We start from the raw sequence: 18,245 nt of genomic DNA, 5'->3' as shown, positions 1-18,245 counted from the left end.
TAGTAAACTTTTACTTTGTTTAAATTCTTAGTACGTACATATTCATTAACAGATCAAATTTGGGAATAGGCAGTACAGTTGATAAGAGCAGCACAGATGCAATACCAACTCTGACCACAATGCTACATACTTAACATTTAAATCACCAATCATCAAATCCCAGCCCCAGAAGGAATGCTAGTGTATTGGGTCAGGTGTATTCAGTCTCACCTAGCCATGTGGAATACAGGGGGTCAGGATTTGGCTGATTAGCTTCGCCGATTAGAAAGGCACCTCCTCGTCGCAATTCTCACCATTTTGCTAATTTCCGACGCCACTTCGCTCAAAGAGGGTGGATGCGATTGGTGGGTGCGTGAGTTTAGTGTTGGGCACACATACCTATACAGGTGTGTGGTTGGGCACCTCCATGCATCTTCCATATATCTTTCTGGTCAATCGTATGTCAGTCATTAAGAGTGTACCGTCACACTTGCCTGGTTAACACCCGACCTAATCACAAGTGAGATTAGGTCTGGGGAGTTGCCTATTGTAAATTCCGTATGGGGCCGGAATACTTGGCTATTATGACACACTGCACTGCTCTCTGATTGGGCAGAGAAACTGTTAAGGTCGGAATGCTTGGCCATTATGACACAGATCCCATGATCTTGTACGTTATGAGTCATCCTCGCCATACTGTCTTTCAGATCGAAACGATTGTGTAGAACTAAAGGCAGTATGGGAGTTCCCAGGCTACCGTCACACCGGTGTGACGGGAATGTTCGGGCAGTGAAAGTTCTATAGAATTCTGGGCGTCATTCAATACAATATGGAATTGTAGAATCTTGCATTGTTATAGAATGCATTCTTTTTATAGAATGCTCAAAAACCCACTCTCTTAAAGGTTAACGTGGCACGTAATTGGCTGAATAAACTGGCGGCAGAAACGACTCCATCTTTGAAGCTGAAAAATTTGTTAAATTTTGGCTGAATTCACTAGCCTAGCATTTCCCATTGAAATGACTGGAGGCGGGCCTTATTCACTCTCCAGTTCTTATACTACCTCCAGGGTGGAATACCATGCTGCCTTCCACCATCGTTTTGCTCTAAATACAGCATGGAAACCATGGCAGAAATGTTTGCCTGAGTTTGGGAGCCAATCCACAAAAGGCAGAGGGAGGGCAAGACAGGATAGACAAACGGAAGCTTGTTAGTCTGTTTACAGATCCACCACGTCGACATCTTAGGTTGACATCCCCTACGAGAAAATTAACAAACGCTTCCCAGACTTACACCTACCTCACTTGTGATATATCCTAAAGGCAACAATAGCCAGATAAAGTCTTACCTGTTGATGAGCACGAAGTTGAAAGTGTGTCCGGTGGCCGTGGTGACAGCGTCGCGTATGCCCTCCAGCGTGGGGGTCCAGGGGCGGGCCAGCAGGTGCACCCCAGAGAAGGAGTACATCAGCCCCTCGTCCCCGTACGTCGCCTGCTTACGCGGCACACTGTAGCTCTTACCAAACACCTGCACTTTGGTCTGCTCACCTGTGTGCAGAAGTCGTAACACACACACACACACACACACACACACACACACACACACACACACACACACACACACACACACAAGTTAGCATGCATCATCATATCTCTCTCTCTCTCTCTCTCTCTCTCTCTCTCTCTCTCTCTCTCCCTCTCTCTCCATCTGTCTGTCTCTCTCTCTCACATACACACATACACACACACACACACACACACACACACACACACACACACACACACACACACACACACACACACAAGTTAGCATGCATCATCATATCTCTCTCTCTCTCTCTCTCTCTCTCTCTCTCTCTCTCTCTCTCTCTCGTTAGCATGCATCATCACATCATTATAGCAGAGATGTATTAGGCCACGCCTCACCGGTGAAGTACTCCACCTCCCTCTCCAGCTTGTGGAAGAGCTCAGTTGCCTTGGCCTTCTTGAACAACAGGCCGTAGTCGCAGTCCAAACCCTCCGCTTCGATCTTGCGCCACGGTATCGGTGCAGAGAACCCCTCAGGTGACTCCCACTCCACGTCGTCGTCGTCTTCTTCTTCTTCTTTTTCCTGCTGCTTTTCTCCAGATCTTTCTTTCTCATCATCTTTATTAAGGCCAAACAGAATACAGACATTAAAACAGTGGTGTCAAACTCAACTCAGTTCACAGGCCACATACAGCCTGGCCTTTTTGACCTCAAGTGTGCCGGACCAGTAACATCATTGGGAAATCTTGCAAATGTCTGCTTCATATTAGAATCGCATTGCTATTCAATCATCTTAAGGTGGATGACAGCGGGTCAGGGGCGGAGCACTGGTATTGGGACAGGGGGGGCGGGAGATGTGTCAGAGGCGTTGGGCCCACGAAATATCGTAGAATGGTGCCCCTACAAGATGTTTGGCAATCGAAAGCCACTGGCAGGGGGCCCCCCCAAGTGGTGAGGCCAGGGGTTCCTGGCCCCTATACCCCCCCCTCTGCTTCGCCCCTGCAGCGGGTATATCAGGAGAATCTGAACTCAGAAAAGTGCAGTAAATGTTGTAATGTATTCTTAGCTTGTTTCCTCTACAATGCTGGGGCCAGATTGAACCTCCTGGCGGGCCGCATCGGGCCCCCCGGACCCCCAAGCCCCAGTCATTAAAGGATATTACATTTCCAATTAATCTTTCTTTCATTACACAATGGTTTCTTTTGCTAAAGCAGCTTAATAAATCAAATACAATATTTACAAAATATCCTTTCACAGCCGTCGTGACAACATGTACCTACCCAGCAGGCCCGCGACTTCCTCATCCTCACAGCAAGTCTTCAGCCTCTTCTTTTCCTCCTCAGGTTCTCCTCTGGCCTTCTTACTGAGCCGGGCCTTGACTGGAGATCTTGCAGGCCTCTTGCTGCGTGTCACAAACTTGTCCATGATCTGATACCCCCCCCCACACACACACACACACATCTGCAGTTGGAAAACACTGAAGTATAAAATGAAAAACTGAGTTGAACATTTGGGCCAGCACCCTCAGAGTCGAGTGAAGCCTGCTCCAATTTGAACAAGACACTGAAGTAGAAATAGAAGCAGTGGCATTTTTAAGGAAATCTGAGGCCCTGGGAAAAATACGCTGTTCTCAATTTGGTCTATTTTCACCGATGTAAGAGCAGTTTATCTGTAGCCCATTCACTATGATAAAGTGTACAAAACAAATAGCCCTACAATTTAAATTCTATCTAGTTCAGCTCTGAATTTACTTCACAAATAGTCAATGAAATGCAAAATTAAGATTAATGGCCCACTGTGTGGCAAGCAGCTGTTTGTTATATCAAGGTGAAAATCCCAATAGCATTCAAAATGGGGAAAAAGTCCTCAACAATATTGTCATCTTACGCTTCAGCACAGAATTCTGCATTGAAGTCAAATACCGGTACCTCATCTAGCACTACGACAGTTAGATCCACTTTCTTGGATTAAAATAAATGCCTTCTCCATAAGTCTGGGGGTGGGGGTCCTCGATCTGTATGCAAATGCTGCGTCACGTAATGTGTCTGGTTACGCAAATTTGGCGGGAACCCCAATTCAATCGCGACATATCTCAGATCAACAGAGCGCTCTGCCTGTATTGGATATCTTTCGCAAAACAACCCAGAACACTTATCGCTTAATAATGATTGGACAAAAAAGCATTCGAAATTTCTTTCCTCCAGCTGACAACAAAAAGCGCGTTGCTAAAGAAGTAAAGGATGATGCCGAAGACGCAAAGGAGAATGTGAGTGTCGTGACCTACAGTTTAACTTTAATGACCTTACCTTATACAATGTTGTCTTGTTAACTAATTATTTGAGTTGAGTGGCATTATTTGCGTTTTTCAATTCATGCACGCAAACGTGACAGCAAACCACAATGCTCAATTTTGTAGGCTACTTTTTTAATGCACTTTGCAAGCGCACACTTCCCTTGCATCCCGGAAGCACAACACATGGTGTGCATCCCAATATGTGTCCTTGCCTCCTCCACTTGTGCTTGTCTCCTCGTCCCGCCTCCTGACCCCTCCTCCGTGGAGAAAACGATAAAGTTTCCCAGCTGTCAGCCTCGCCACAACAACTTTTGAGGGACTGTTTTTCATTCAGCATCCCAATTGCAAATGAGAAAAAGACTTTACAATTGAGCTTTTGCAAGATATTGAAATATAATGCTGTTGTCAGTGATGTCATCATGACGAGAAGTAAGTGGAGGAGGCAAGTGGAGGAGGCAAGGTCACAGTGACGTAAACAATGATGTCAGTTTGTAAAATAATAATAAAACTAGCTATTGGCAGCGAAGCCGTTAATCTGCGTCAAATTATTACGAATATAGGAAGTAACTTTGTTACGACAAGTTTTTTGTCACCCAGTTAATTCCGGCGAAAAGGGAATCTGAACATCATTTCTCAGTCTATCACGTGATTTCCGACTACTGAAGCAAATGGCTTTTCATAGGACTCTCAGTCAAAAATTGGTTATTTCACTGTCATATTTGACCAGCTACTAAGGGAATCCTGTCCATTGCCTCTCGAGTCTATTCGGATGTGTTGCCACGATTATGAACTCACTGAGATCGACATTCTGCTGCCACAGCGGGTCTCTGAGTGTGTACAAAGTACTAGTCGTACAAAGGCGCTGTATACTAACGAAATACACCAAAATCATGAAGGTAAACAAGAAGATGAAGACGGAGAACACCGAGACTGTGTCGGTGATCCCTTCGCCTCCACTAAGCCCGGAGCAGCTGGACCGCATTGCCCGCAATAAGCAAGCTGCCCAGGAGCGACTGGCAGCCCACAGTGCCCCGGAAGGCATGGGGGAGAGCTGGAGGAGAGCTTTGCAGAAAGAGTTCACCAAGGATTACTTCAAAGGGGTAAGAAGGAACTGCACTGTGCTGTTAAGTGGAATGAATGGCAGAGAACAGCGAAATAAATGCCTTTGCATTTGGGTCATTCCATGTCAATTCACATGATTCCCCAGAATCTCCCCAGGTGACCCTCTCAGATTTACCCTATATCTCACATACAGGTACCTCTTGATGTCAATTGAAAGAATACCAAATATTAGCACCCTACGTCTAGGGGGGCAATCGCTATTCCGACATACCGCTATTCCGACATACCGCTATTCAGACAGCCGACATACCGTAAGGTTAGGGTTAGGGTTAGGGTTAGGGTCAGGGTCAGGGTTAGGGTTAGGGTAACTGTATGCACTCTCCCTAAACTTAGTAAAAGCTGAGCAACGTAGCACAAAACAAAGAAATTGCATAACTCGCGCCGGTATTCCGACAATAGACATCAATGTCGGAATAGCGACATGTCGGAATAGCGCCGCGTAACCCTACGTCTAACGGTTGCGGAGATGAAGCCCTCCAAAGTTGGGGTGCCATGCCCACTTTTCAAGCCTGTGAATTGCATACAAAATTTACAAGCAGATTTTGACACCTCTGGTTTTAGTTTGAAGGAAGATACAGGCCTAAAAATCACCATGGCCCCTCAATATGACCCTGTCTACCAGATGATGTACTTACAAATAGCATGCCTTGATTATTTTTGGCTACATTAAGCCTTAAAAACTGAATTTGTGAAACGTGTGTTGAAGAGTCTTGCCATTTTGGGGTTCCAGATCTTGGAAACTATGTATGCTTTGGGAGTTCTAATTGATTTTCCATCATATTTGGGAACTGTGCAGTGTATTCCAAAAAATCTAGGGCACTCAGACTTTAAAAGATAAAATAGGAGGGACTCAAAAACAACTTTGGGACAAAATTACCTTACGGTACCCTCTACTTCAGGCCTCAAATTAACCATGTGGGCTCTTGAAGACTGGAACGCCCTTTTAACCCCATGTACAGTAGCACTGTATCAAACATTCAAGCTTGGAAAAACTTTGTTTTTCAAAGTTCTTCATGTTAATCTTGGACTTCAAAGTATATGTTTTTCTCTATATCTTATCACAGTGTCTGTTTTGTCTGCTGCCATCTGCTGGTCTAAAAAAGTAACAACAGCGTAATGTAAGAAAACAAAAGGGGCTGGAAAATTTTGCCCATAATTTACCAATAAAGCACTGTAATTATTATACAGTATATTGCTATATACTAATTATGATTTTAACAAGCATGATGAATATTTATAGTTTAAATAATTTCCTAAGTGTGACTGCTTAATGCTCAATCATGATGCCAGTCCCAAGGTGGCCTCACCTTGCTTTCTACCAGACATGTGGGTGGGGGTGTCCTGTTAGAAATGTAATCATCATCGAACATTCTGCATAATGCTTGTTAAAATCATAATTAATACATAGTAATATACCGTAGAATTTAAGTGCTTTATTGGTAGCCTAGCGAGCTTAACCCCTAGGGGCGTCTAGATTTCTTGGCTACTTTATTGGTAAATTATGGGCAAGATTTTCCAGCCCCTTTTGTTTTCTTACATTACACGGTTGTTGCGTTTTTTTGACCAGCAGATGGCAGCAGACAAAACAGACACTGTGATAACACATAGGCAAAAACATATACTTTGAAGGCCAAGATTAATATGAAGAACTTTGAAAAACAAAGTTTTTCCAAGCTTGAATGTTTGATACAGTGATACTGTACATGGGGTTAAAAGGGCGTTCCAGTCATCAAGAGCCCACATGGTTAATTTGAGGCCTGAAGTAGAGGGTACCGTAAGGTCATTTTGTCCAAAAGCTGTTTTTGAGTCCCTCCTATTCCATCATTAAAAGTCTGAGTGCCTTACTTTTTTTGGAATACACTGTAGAGTTCCCAAATATAATGTAAAATCAATTAGAACTCCCAAAGCATACATAGTTTCCAAGATCTGGAACCCCAAAATGGCAAGACTCTTCATCACGCTTTTCACAAATTCAGTTTTTAAGGCTTAATATAGCCAAAAATAATCAAGGCATGCTATTTGTAAGTACATCATCTGGTAGACAGGGTCATATTGAGGGGCCATGGTGATTTTTAGGCCTGTATCTTCCTTCAAACTAAAACTAGAGGTGTCAAAATCTGCTTGTAAATTTTGTATGCAATTCATAGGCTTCAAAAGTGGGCATGACACCCCAACTTTGGAGGGCTTCATCTCTGCAACCGTTGAACGTAGGGTGCTAATACTTGGTATTCTTTCAATTGACATTAAAAGGTACCTGTATGTGAGATAACGGGCAAATCGGAGAGGGTCATGTGTGAATTGACATGGAATGACCCTTTTGTGGGAACTGTGCTGATGAATGGATCTGGCTTGAAAAAGAGAGTTAAATCTTGGCTACATATTTGACCCACCAGTGTTAACTGAGATCTTATGAAACTGATAATCATTAGCATAATAATCATCAGATACACCAGAAGTTTATATATTTTGGAGCTCCATGCTCACTCTTTCATGCTGTCTACCACTTTTCTCTGGATAATTGTTTTGTGGATGTGCGCACCCTAACCTCCAAACGCGAATGGCTCAAAAGCGCCACTTTTGAAAACCTAAATTTCACCGCAAATGTTGTGTACTTCTGTCTTCCACAGCTGATGTCCTTTGTAGCAGATGAGAGGAAGAAGCACACAGTCTACCCTCCCCCTGACCAGGTCTTCACATGGACCCAGATGTGTGACATTAAAGATGTGAGAGACACACCTCATTTGCACTTTCTCTCTCTCTCTCTCTCTCTCATTGTATGCCAGTGTGTGTCCTAGCCTAGGTTCAGTTGATTAGGGGTAACTATTTACCCTCTGAAAAAGGGGTCTCCATTCTGCCAAGTGATTAAATCTTCTTATTGGGCTCAACCAAGGTCTGTTCAGGTCCCACAATTTACAGTATGTGGTTGATGGCACCGTATCCCTGCTATGTACTATTAAGTGTCTCTGTCTGGTTTTAGGTGAAGGTTGTGGTTCTGGGGCAGGATCCGTACCATGGCCCAGGCCAGGCTCACGGGCTGTGCTTCAGCGTGCAGAAACCTGTACGTCCCCCACCCAGGTAGGCATGCCTTTTATAGGTGGATGAATAAACATGCTTAGTATACTACATACATGCGACGGAGGTCATCTTGCACCTGTTGACCCCCCTCGGGGATCGAACGTGCGACCTCGTCAACTACAACGATTCGGCAATGGGAGACACAGTACAATACCGCAACGGCACGAGACTGTATGAGGCTATCGGAGGGAGGTTTACCAACGTTCTACGCCAACTCTGTGCTAGTTAGCCTCCGTTACACATACATGCATGCACACTCCGATGCACCCTGCCCCACCCAGGTAGGCATACATATTATAGATGCATAGACGATTTCATATGTATACATACAGTACATGTGCACACGTGCACTCATACGCATATGCATACCACATGTACAGTATACTTGCACACATGCACACATACAAACATGTGTAACTGAGGTCATCCTGTACACTGCAGACCCAGTCCCAACCCTGTGACTTAGTGGTTACGGTTATTAAAAACCTTCATACACATACAGCACATTTGTGCATCACTTGCATTTTTGCATGCAGTACATGCACACATACAATTGAATGTTTACCTCAGAGGTGGTATGCCAAAGGGCATTAGTGATCATGCCCATAGCCCACTACATTATTTTTTATCTGATGTGTTCTGGCATCTTTGCTACTGTACAGCTTGGAGAACATGTACAAGGAGCTGTGCACTGATATCGAGGGCTTCCAGCACCCTGGACACGGTGACCTGACTGGATGGGCCAAACAAGGTACGTTTTTATCTTAGCCCCCCAGAAGGTTGAATATAGGCGGCAGGGTCCCAAGCCGAAGTACTTTATGACCAGATAGCGAGGATTATTTAATCATTCTGCCATCTTGGGCAACCGTGGCCTAATGGTCAGGAAGGTGGTCTTAAGATCAGAGGGTTGCAGGTTTGAATCCCACCCTTACCATCTTCTACACCTCCATCTATGGCTGAGTGCCCTTGAGCAAGGGACTTAACCCCACACTGCTCCAGGGACTGTAACCAATACCCTAAATACAAGCAACAGCTAAGTGTAACGTGTTGTAGAGCAAAACAGAAGCTGCCAGACCTTTCAATAATGTAAACATGGTTTATCAAATGGGTCATTTCACGTGAAAACAGACACTTTGGGACCCGACCGACCCGGATTTCAATCATACTTGGTGTGCCTTTTTAGTAGCAAGGTAGCACCCCAGAACTGCATTGGTTCGAATCTGACACTAATATTAAGGGAGAAACAGACTAGGAAAGGTTCACATTTTAGGGTAGGACACTATACATTCAGCCTTGAATATATCAGTCAGTGTTAGTCACAAAAAGATGCCTGTGGTATTGTTTGAAAGCTCTTTTCTGGCTCTACATATTACACAATCAGCTTGGAATACAACAACTCTCAGAATATGAATTATGATAAATTGAAAAGTTAAAAATTGAATATCTAAAAAAACTATGTTTTAAAATGGCCAGTTCCTTGTCCAAACGTAGCCGGCAATGTCATTAGCAACACCTCAAATGCTGGTGTTCGGTTCTTTATTCATTTCAGAGAGAATTTGACTCACAAATATGGCATCATACAGACCACTTACTAATAATATGGTAATACCATAGTAGCATCACATGACAAAACAAAAACAAAACAAAAATGGTCAGTTTCCATGGTCCCAGGTTTCAGAAACTAAGGCAGATGTCCATTTATACACACCAAATGATGATATGTGAATGTTTGAACATTCCTTCTCTGTGTACCTGTGTCATCTTCCCTTTACCGTACTTTAAAGAGATAATCAATAGCTACACTCTCATTTTGTACTCTACCAGTGCATTTGAAGCAGCAGCTGTGTCTTTTGTAGATAATGTATAAGTACGTCCCGTTGCAGTTATAGGTTCCACTACCAGAAGCACATCCTGATGATCCATGACAAGTCTATCTGGTCTGAAGGGAAAAGTGAAGGATGGAGATGGTCCATGAGGATGCAAGAAGTTCAGTTTCACCTCTCCAGTGCTCGGCATACATTCCTCAACACATGCTAGCCACCAGTTGCCATCATATACAGCTACAACATACCCTTTGATGCTTGAAAATGTAACACATTCCTTTACTGAGCTCACTCTTTCAACTCCTTCTCTGAATGCGGAAAATGGCCTAATGTCCATTGACAATGGGCAGAAGCTGTGTAGTTTTTGAGTACCTGGAATAGTTCTTGCAGATTCAAACCTCTTCAACAGGTTCTCAGCTTCATGATGGTGCATCTCTCTCAAGAACATCCATTGCCAGTTTGCCACAAGAGTGATGTACCATCATGAAGCTGAGAACCTGTTGAAAAGGTTGGAATCTGCAAGAACTATTGCAGGTACTCAAAAACTACACAGCTTCTGCCCATTGTCAATGGACACAGTGGAAGTTAGGCCATTTTCAGCATTCAGAGAAGGCAGAGTTTGAAAGAGTGAGCTCAGTAAAGGAATGCGTTACATTTTCAAGCATCAAAGGGTATGTTGTAGCTGTATATGATGGCAACTGGTGGCTAGCATGTGTTGAGGACTGTATGCCGAGCACTGGAGAGGTGAAACTGAACTTCCTCATGGACCATCTCCATCCTTCACTTTTCCCTTCAGACCAGATAGACTTGTCATGGATCATCAGGATGTGCTTCTGGTAGTGGAACCTATAACTGCAACGGGACGTACTTATACATTATCTACAAAAGACACAGCTGCTGCTTCAAATGCACTGGTAGAGTACAAAATGAGAGTGTAGCCATTGATTATCTCTTTAAAGTACGGTAAAGGGAAGATGACACAGGTACACAGAGAAGGAATGTTCAAACATTCACATATCATCATTTGGTGTGTATAAATGGACATCTGCCTTAGTTTCTGAAACCTGGGACCATGGAAACTGACCATTTTTGTTTTGTTTTTGTTTTGTCATGTGATGCTACTATGGTATTACCATATTATTAGTAAGTGGTCTGTGTGATGCCATATTTGTGAGTCAAATTCTCTCTGAAATGAATAAAGAACCGAACACCAGCATTTGAGGTGTTGCTAATGACATTGCCGGCTACGTTTGGACAAGGAACTGGCCATTTTAAAATATAGTTTTTTTAGATATTCAATTTTTAACTTTTCAATTTATCATAATTCATATTCTGAGAGTTGTTGTATTCCAAGCTGATTGTGTAATATGTAGAGCCAGAAAAGAGCTTTCAAACAATACCACAGGCATCTTTTTGTGACTAACACTGACTGATATATTCAAGGCTGAATGTATAGTGTCCTACCCTAAAATGTGAACCTTTCCTAGTCTGTTTCTCCCTTAATATTAGTGTCAGATTCAAACCAATGCAGTTCTGGGGTGCTACCTTGCTACTAAAAAGGCACACCAAGTATGATTGAAATCCGGATCGGTCGGGTCCCAAAGTGTCTGATTTCACGTGAAATGACCCAAATGTAATTTTGTAATATTGCAAGTTTGCGACTCTGGGTCGCTGGGGGTTTTATGGCATGTACCCGCTTGCACAGTATGTGCAACATTGTTACTGACACACTTTTGTTACATACTGTATAATTATGAACATTAGGCAATATGCATAGTGGTTTGGAGGATTGATGTGGTTGTGACAAAATCATTCAACTCCCTTCTGCACTCCTTATCCCCCCCCCCCCCCCCTCTGTTTGTCTCCCTCATTTTCATTTCTTTTCATTTATCTTCATCCTTTTTTTCATTTATTCTCTCTCTGTCTCTGTCTCTCTCTCTCTCTCTCTCTCTCTGTCTCTCTCTTTCTCTCTGTGTGTCTCTCTCTCTCTCCCTATCTCTCTCTCTCCCTCTCCCTCCTTCCCTGCAGGAGTGCTGCTGCTCAATGCTGTATTAACTGTGCGAGCCCACCAGGCCAACTCCCATAAGGACCGTGGCTGGGAGACGTTCACCGACGCGGTGATCCAGTGGCTCAGCACCAACCTTGACGGCCTGGTTTTCATGCTGTGGGGCGCCTATGCACAGAAGAAGGGGGCCGCCATCAACAAGGTCCCACTTGGTTTCTTCTTATTATTTACAAGATATTTTATTGGCTTTATTATTTATATCCCCGAAACGCGGAGCGTCGGGGATGTAATGGTTTTGCGTGCGCCGCCTCCGCCGCCGCCGCGTAAGGTCTTTCGTGTTAACGCGATAACTTTTGAACGGATGTTTGGATTTGTCCCAGATTTTTTTGGGTGAATGCTCTAGGGCAGGTTCATGAACTGCTTCGAGTTGGGAGGTCAACACTTTCAAGATGGCTGAATTCAAGATGGCCGAATTTTTGTTTGGTCCATAACTTCTGACCGGGTGGATGGATTTGTCTCAGATTTCGTGTGTAAATGCTCGAGGGTAGGTTCATGAACTGATTAGAGTTTGGAGGTCAACACTTTCAAGATGGCTGAATTCAAGATGGCCGAATTATTGTTTGGCCCATAACTACTGACCGGGTGGATGGATTTGTCCTAGATTTTGTGTGTGAATGCTCTAGGGTAGGTTCATGAACTGATTCGAGTTTGGAAGACAACACTTTCAAAATGGCGGAATTTTCATTTGGCCCATAACTTCTGACTGGGAGGATTGATTTGCCCGGTAACACCTTATTTTAATGGTTCACCATTTCAGTGAATCTACCATATTAGGTACAGTGTAATAACCAATGTAACAATATTTAATACCATGTAATACTAGTGTAATACCAGTGTAACAATATGCAATATCAGGTACAGTGTAATAACGAGTGTAACAATATGCAATACCATGTAATACCACTTACGCACAAACACATGATGTAAGTTTAAAAAATGGCGTTACACTGGTATTATATTGTATTCAATATTGTTACACTGGTTATTACACTGTACCTAATGTGGTATATCCACTGAACCATTAAAACAGTATTACCATTTGCCCCATTTTTTGCTTCATTTTCACAATAGTCGTTTGGTTTTAAGCCTATGCACGTCATGTCACGTCTGTATGTATCATATACGTTTACAAAATGGTGGACGGGAGTGGTAGGAATGATGGGGGACTGGAAGCGTCGCGTTTCGGGGATATACCTTAAGCAGTCGAAGGCGACTGCACAGGCTGTCTAGTTTAACTTTATAGAGACGGTGAAGAGCGGTAGGAAGTACTAAGCATGCTTAGTATGCTTGCATGCTTGCTGTAGGATTCGCGTGCGCGTGCACTATTCCTTCATGAATGCGTTAACATGCGTATTTAATGTCAAATTCGCGCGCGTTGGACACGGCAGCCATATGCATGCATCAGGTGCGATATCTTCAAACTCGCTGGGGGCGATCGTAAGAAAGACTGCACAGTTCCAAGCTTGCGCTTCTGGTGAAGACGAAAATGCCAGCAACTCATTGAGTTTGTCTGAAATTACAAACATTTGCGATCATGCTTCCCATTGCACTTTGATAAAGGAGCGTGCACATATAGTAGCAGTAGCATTATTGTTTCCTTGCCCAGGGAGCCCCTCTTTTTGGTTTTTATTTTCCTTGCCGTCTGTGTTCCCAATGCCCGCATCCCAATGCTGCGTGCTCTCTGCCCCCTGGATGATACCGCCAGTATTTTGCGTCTCGGTCAACTGCTTTTAAAGCAAGCATGTACAGTCGGTTGCTCGCGGTGACGTGCGTGATTTGCGGCTCGCAGCAAGCGTGCCGAGACCTTAAAGGGACAGTTTGGTCAATTTCAACATGCAGTTGTAATGCTCACACTACCCTGGACTTGTCAGTGCCTGAGATTTTTTTTTCTTCTTCTTCAACCGTTTCCGAGATCCTGGTCATTGTAATGGGGGCAGCTCTTTGTTTACATTTCAAAAAAACATTTTTATTTATTCCCAAAAACATCCAAAAGGTTATAAAACATCAGCAGACAACTAGCAAACAGCAGTACCTTTTGGAAAAATATTTGGAGTTGGCCTATGTTTCATTTTTTTTTTAAATGTAAACAAACGCTGCCCCCATTAGAATTGCTCATATCTTGGAAATGGCTGAGCCGAAAAATGTGGCATCACCAGGTACTGACAAGTCAAGGGTAGCCTGAGCAATACAACTGCATGTTGAAATTGACCAAACTGTCCCTTTAAAGGGGTATGCCACTATTTTGGGGCTTAATACAGTTAAAATCGTTGGCGGGGGTTTATAAAGGTGGTAAAGTGTCTTATTTTTCATTTAAGCCATTGCCTTGCTTTAAGACAAGTTAAAAGAGGGAATATGTCGCTAAGCTAGTGAAAGTCAATGTATCCATGTAGCATGCTACAATGCTACACGGATGCATTGACTTTCACTAGCTTAGCGACATATTCACTCTTTTAACTTGTCTTAAAGCAAGACAACGCTTAACATGAAAAATAAGACACTTTACCACCTTTATAAACCCCAGCCAACGATTTTAACTGTATTAAGCCCCAAAATAGTGGCATACCCCTTTAAGTGGGAGAGAGAGATGGGGTGGGACTGGGAAATGGCCTGATTCGAACCTGGGTCCTCATGGGCAACTACTTGTAGCTTATGATCAAGGACATGGTATGGCAGTGGCTCCCAAACTTTTTCAGTGGGGACCGCCTTTTTGGATTTAAGAATATTTTCTCCTGACTGTGCCATTACCAATTTCCCAATGACAGATTAATCAACATATAATTTGTCATATTTTCTGATTTAAAAGTACATCAAGTGAAGTATGCTTTAGAAATTGCAAATTGCAAATTCCATGTCAATTCACATGATTCCCTAGAATCTCCCAGATGACCCTCTCGGATTATCCCGAAATCTCACATACAGGTACCTTTTGATGGCAATTGAAAGAATACCAAGTATTAGCACCCTACGTCCAACGGTTGCGGAGATGAAGCCCTCCAAAGTTGGGGTGCCATGCCAACTTTTCAAGCCTGTGAATTGCATACAAAATTTACAAGCAGATTTGAATACCTCTGGTTTTAGTTTGAAGGAAGATACAGGCCTAAAAATCACCATTGCCCCTCAATATGACCCTGCCTACCTACAAATGGCATGCCTTGATTATTTTTGGCTATATTAAGCCATAAACTTAATTAGTGAAACGCGTGTTGAAGAGTCTTGCCATTTTGGGGTTCCAGATCTTGGAAACAATGTATGCTTTGGGAGTTATAATTGATTTTCCATCATATTTGGTAACTGTATAGTGTATTCAAAAAATGTAGGGCGCTCAGACTTTAAAAGATAACATAGGAGGGACTCAAAAACAGCTTTGGGAAAAATGACCTTACGGTACCTCAAATTAACCATGTGGGCACTTGATGACTGGAACGCCCTTTTGACCCCATGTACAGTAGCACTGTATCAAACATTCAAGCTTGGAAAAACTTTGTTTTTCAAAGTTCTTCATATTAATCTTGGCCTTCAAAGTATATGTTTTTCTCTATATCCTATCACAGTGTCTGTTTTGTCTGCTGCCATCTGCTGGTCTAAAAAAGTAACAACAGCGTAATGTAAGAAAACAAAAGGGACTGGAAAATCTTGGTATTCTTTCAACTGACATTAAAAGTTACCTGTATGTGAGATATCGGGCAAATTGGAGAGGGTCATGTGGGGAAGGCGTGTGAATTGACATAGAATGACCCATTGTATATCTTGTGATTGCGCTCTTTTGTGTTTGTTTTTTTTGTGTATTGCTTATTATTGTGGTGTGATCTCTTGGCAGAAGCGACACCACGTGCTGCAGACAGTGCACCCCTCCCCATTGTCGGTCCACCGGGGCTACTTCGGCTCCAAACACTTCTCCAAGACCAACGAGCTACTCCGGAAGAGCGGCAAGACGCCCATCGACTGGAAGGCACTTTAGTGCAGTGGTTCTCAACCTCTCTTGAACAAATGGCCCCTGCCTCCCACCGCCCCCTTGGCTGCATCATAAGCCTGCCAACGGCCCTCTTACTACCGAAAAATTTAACTGGACTAAAATGCCCCCAATGACAACTAAGCTCCGCCCCCTCTCTACCCCCTGTCTGTATCCTTCTCAACCCCCCCCACCCCCCTGTAGCACCCCTGTTGAGAATGCACTGTAGAGGGAGGGTGAAGACCAAAAAACAAAAATTTAAAGACCTCTAAACCTCTGGGGGGGAGGGGGAGCATCGACTGGGGTCATTATTTAGTGAAGAAAGTGAGGGTTTCCAGCTCTTGTAGACCACTTAGATGATTTGCCACTACCTCAAGGTTAACTTAACCAACCGCCCTGAAAGATGAAACCTAGTATGCCTTTTACACTTTTTATGAAGCGCAGTGCCTTTTTTTAAAGGGAGGGAAACAAAGTAGGCCTACTTGTTACCTGTGTGGAGTTTTGTGTAAGGTCTCCTTCCTTCAGAGGAGCTGGCTTAGTTGAAGATGCTGTTGTCACTCCATTTATTCATTACTGCATCAATTAATAGCAATGGGCTTGGAAAATGTCCTGGACACAACACAAGTGAAGTCACTTAGTTATGTGAAACAACTGGTAAATCAGTGTCACTGTTTTGCCCGCATATGGTAGAATTGGGCAGGGTTTGTGACCTGGATAAGTGACTACAGACTTGGTATAGCTCTTCAGATTTACCAAAGTGTTTTGTTAGTGGAGATGGCAAGTGCACTGCTTTGAAGCTGTTGATAGCCATTTTGTGCGTTTATCACGTCATTTCTTCCAGTCGTGCATTTGTTGCTAGTGGGCAGAGGTTAGTTGTTATTATGTATGTTTTGTAAATTGTGTTATGTATTCATGGGTTAGATAGCCCTCTTTCTACTAGAAACACCTTTTGAGACACTGGGCACTGCAACACTACCTTGGCCTGTTTCATGTGTGTCCTTTGTATGTTTTAGAAGAGATGTATGTTGAAAATCTTTTTATTTTTTCATTGCCTGTTTTAGTTGTAAATATTTGTATGTTCCAAGCTGTTTCTGTATATTTCTGCCAATAAATTCCATTAGGACAAAACCCTGACAGATTGAGTCTCTTATTGTTTTATGGTGTTCATGATGTTTTGTAGCTGCCAGGCTAATGCCACTGTAATGCGCCCTCCGCCCTGTTCTGCTGGAACCAGGGGCGCCACCAGAAATGTTGGGCCCTATGAAAGATTCGAATTTTGGGCCCCTTAAGGGGTTAGTGCTTTTGGGCCCTCTTATGGGGCCTAGTCAGTAGCCTCGCGAGCCATCCTAAATGGTAGTAATATGGGATGGTCAGGACCAGGCTACCTAGTCGGTGCTTGGGCCCTTAGAATTTGTAACATCTTTCCCCCCCTAGCGGCACCCATGGCTGGAACACTAGCTGATTATCCTGTTGTCTGCACATAACACACCCTTTACTATCAGACCCTACGCAGGACATTTACATGTAGCAGACACTTTTCTCCAAAGCGACTTACAAGGAATACATGCATATCAAATAATAGGCAATAGAAAAAGTTATTGTATGGGGCCGAATGGGCCTTTTGAAGTGGCAGAAGTTTAAGGGGAAAGGCAACATTTTAGTCCTCAATACTACTGTATATCTCAGGTTTCAAATTGAGAGGTTTCCAGCATATATGCCTACCAGGCAAAGTGACAAAGAAGATGGCAATAAAAGAAAAATGCTGCACACAGAAAAAAATAGGCCAAATGTATTCTGCATCAATTGTGACAATGATGCTGAAGTAGTTTATTATTTTTTTGTGATTAACTTTTGAAGTAGTTTATTATTAACGCAATGTAGATGTATTGAAATGTGTTTTTTTTTTTTAAATGTCGCTATATTTCTTCAAGAACTGCGTCTCATTGTGCGCGTAGGCTTAGATAGGAAGTTTTATGGAGACGCCACTTTATGTTGCAATTATTTAATGTATATAGATGTGGAGTAATGAGCACTGCGCAGGGAGAAATGAGTTTTTGTCCAAATATGCAATGGGAAGATCACTATATTTTACAAGTTGGCACAACTCTTCTGCTGCTACTCATGCAAAAGAAGACCGCTGTCTAATCACCGTGACAACCATATGATGTCTGCTGGCAATAGTCCATTCTACAACAACAACATAGAATCCACTGTGAGGTAGTGCGCAAGAGGCGTCGTAACAATGCGCGTAAAAGAAGTGAACATTCGGACACCCGGTCAGAATTGGGTTCGGGCTGCAAAGGTAAGCACACTAATAGAATTGAGAGTTAGTGAATACAAGTATGTTGATAGTTTTTAATTGTGCAATGTACATGTATTTGCCACTCATCTCTTTCAATTTCTTTGGGGGGTT

The 18,245-nt window shown here is 43.1% G+C and overlaps 2 protein-coding genes across 2 annotated transcripts; one reads left to right on the top strand and one right to left on the bottom strand.

Moving 5' to 3' along the window:
• Positions 1-1,323: 1,323 nt before the first annotated feature.
• LOC134444898 (DNA oxidative demethylase ALKBH2-like) lies at positions 1,324-2,934 on the bottom strand. Its single transcript, XM_063194076.1, has 3 exons — positions 2,786-2,934; positions 1,905-2,123; positions 1,324-1,526 (listed from the first exon to the last, which is right to left on the bottom strand). The coding sequence occupies exons 1-3, from the start codon at positions 2,928-2,930 to the stop codon at positions 1,324-1,326; spliced, it is 567 nt and encodes a 188-aa protein (XP_063050146.1). The 5' UTR covers positions 2,931-2,934.
• A 648-nt stretch (positions 2,935-3,582) lies between these two features.
• LOC134444897 (uracil-DNA glycosylase-like) lies at positions 3,583-16,016 on the top strand. The gene is made up of 7 exons (XM_063194075.1): positions 3,583-3,771; positions 4,695-4,898; positions 7,548-7,643; positions 7,898-7,995; positions 8,658-8,746; positions 11,847-12,025; positions 15,701-16,016. Exons 1-7 carry the CDS (start codon positions 3,670-3,672, stop codon positions 15,839-15,841), a joined length of 909 nt encoding a protein of 302 aa, XP_063050145.1. The 5' UTR covers positions 3,583-3,669; the 3' UTR covers positions 15,842-16,016.
• Positions 16,017-18,245: the final 2,229 nt, after the last annotated feature.

Source organism: Engraulis encrasicolus, unplaced genomic scaffold (genome assembly GCF_034702125.1).
Source record: "Engraulis encrasicolus isolate BLACKSEA-1 unplaced genomic scaffold, IST_EnEncr_1.0 scaffold_835_np1212, whole genome shotgun sequence".
Lineage (NCBI taxonomy): Eukaryota > Metazoa > Chordata > Actinopteri > Clupeiformes > Engraulidae > Engraulis > Engraulis encrasicolus.
Note: the sequence above shows the minus strand (reverse complement) of the source record. Positions and strands in the feature narration are given on the sequence as shown.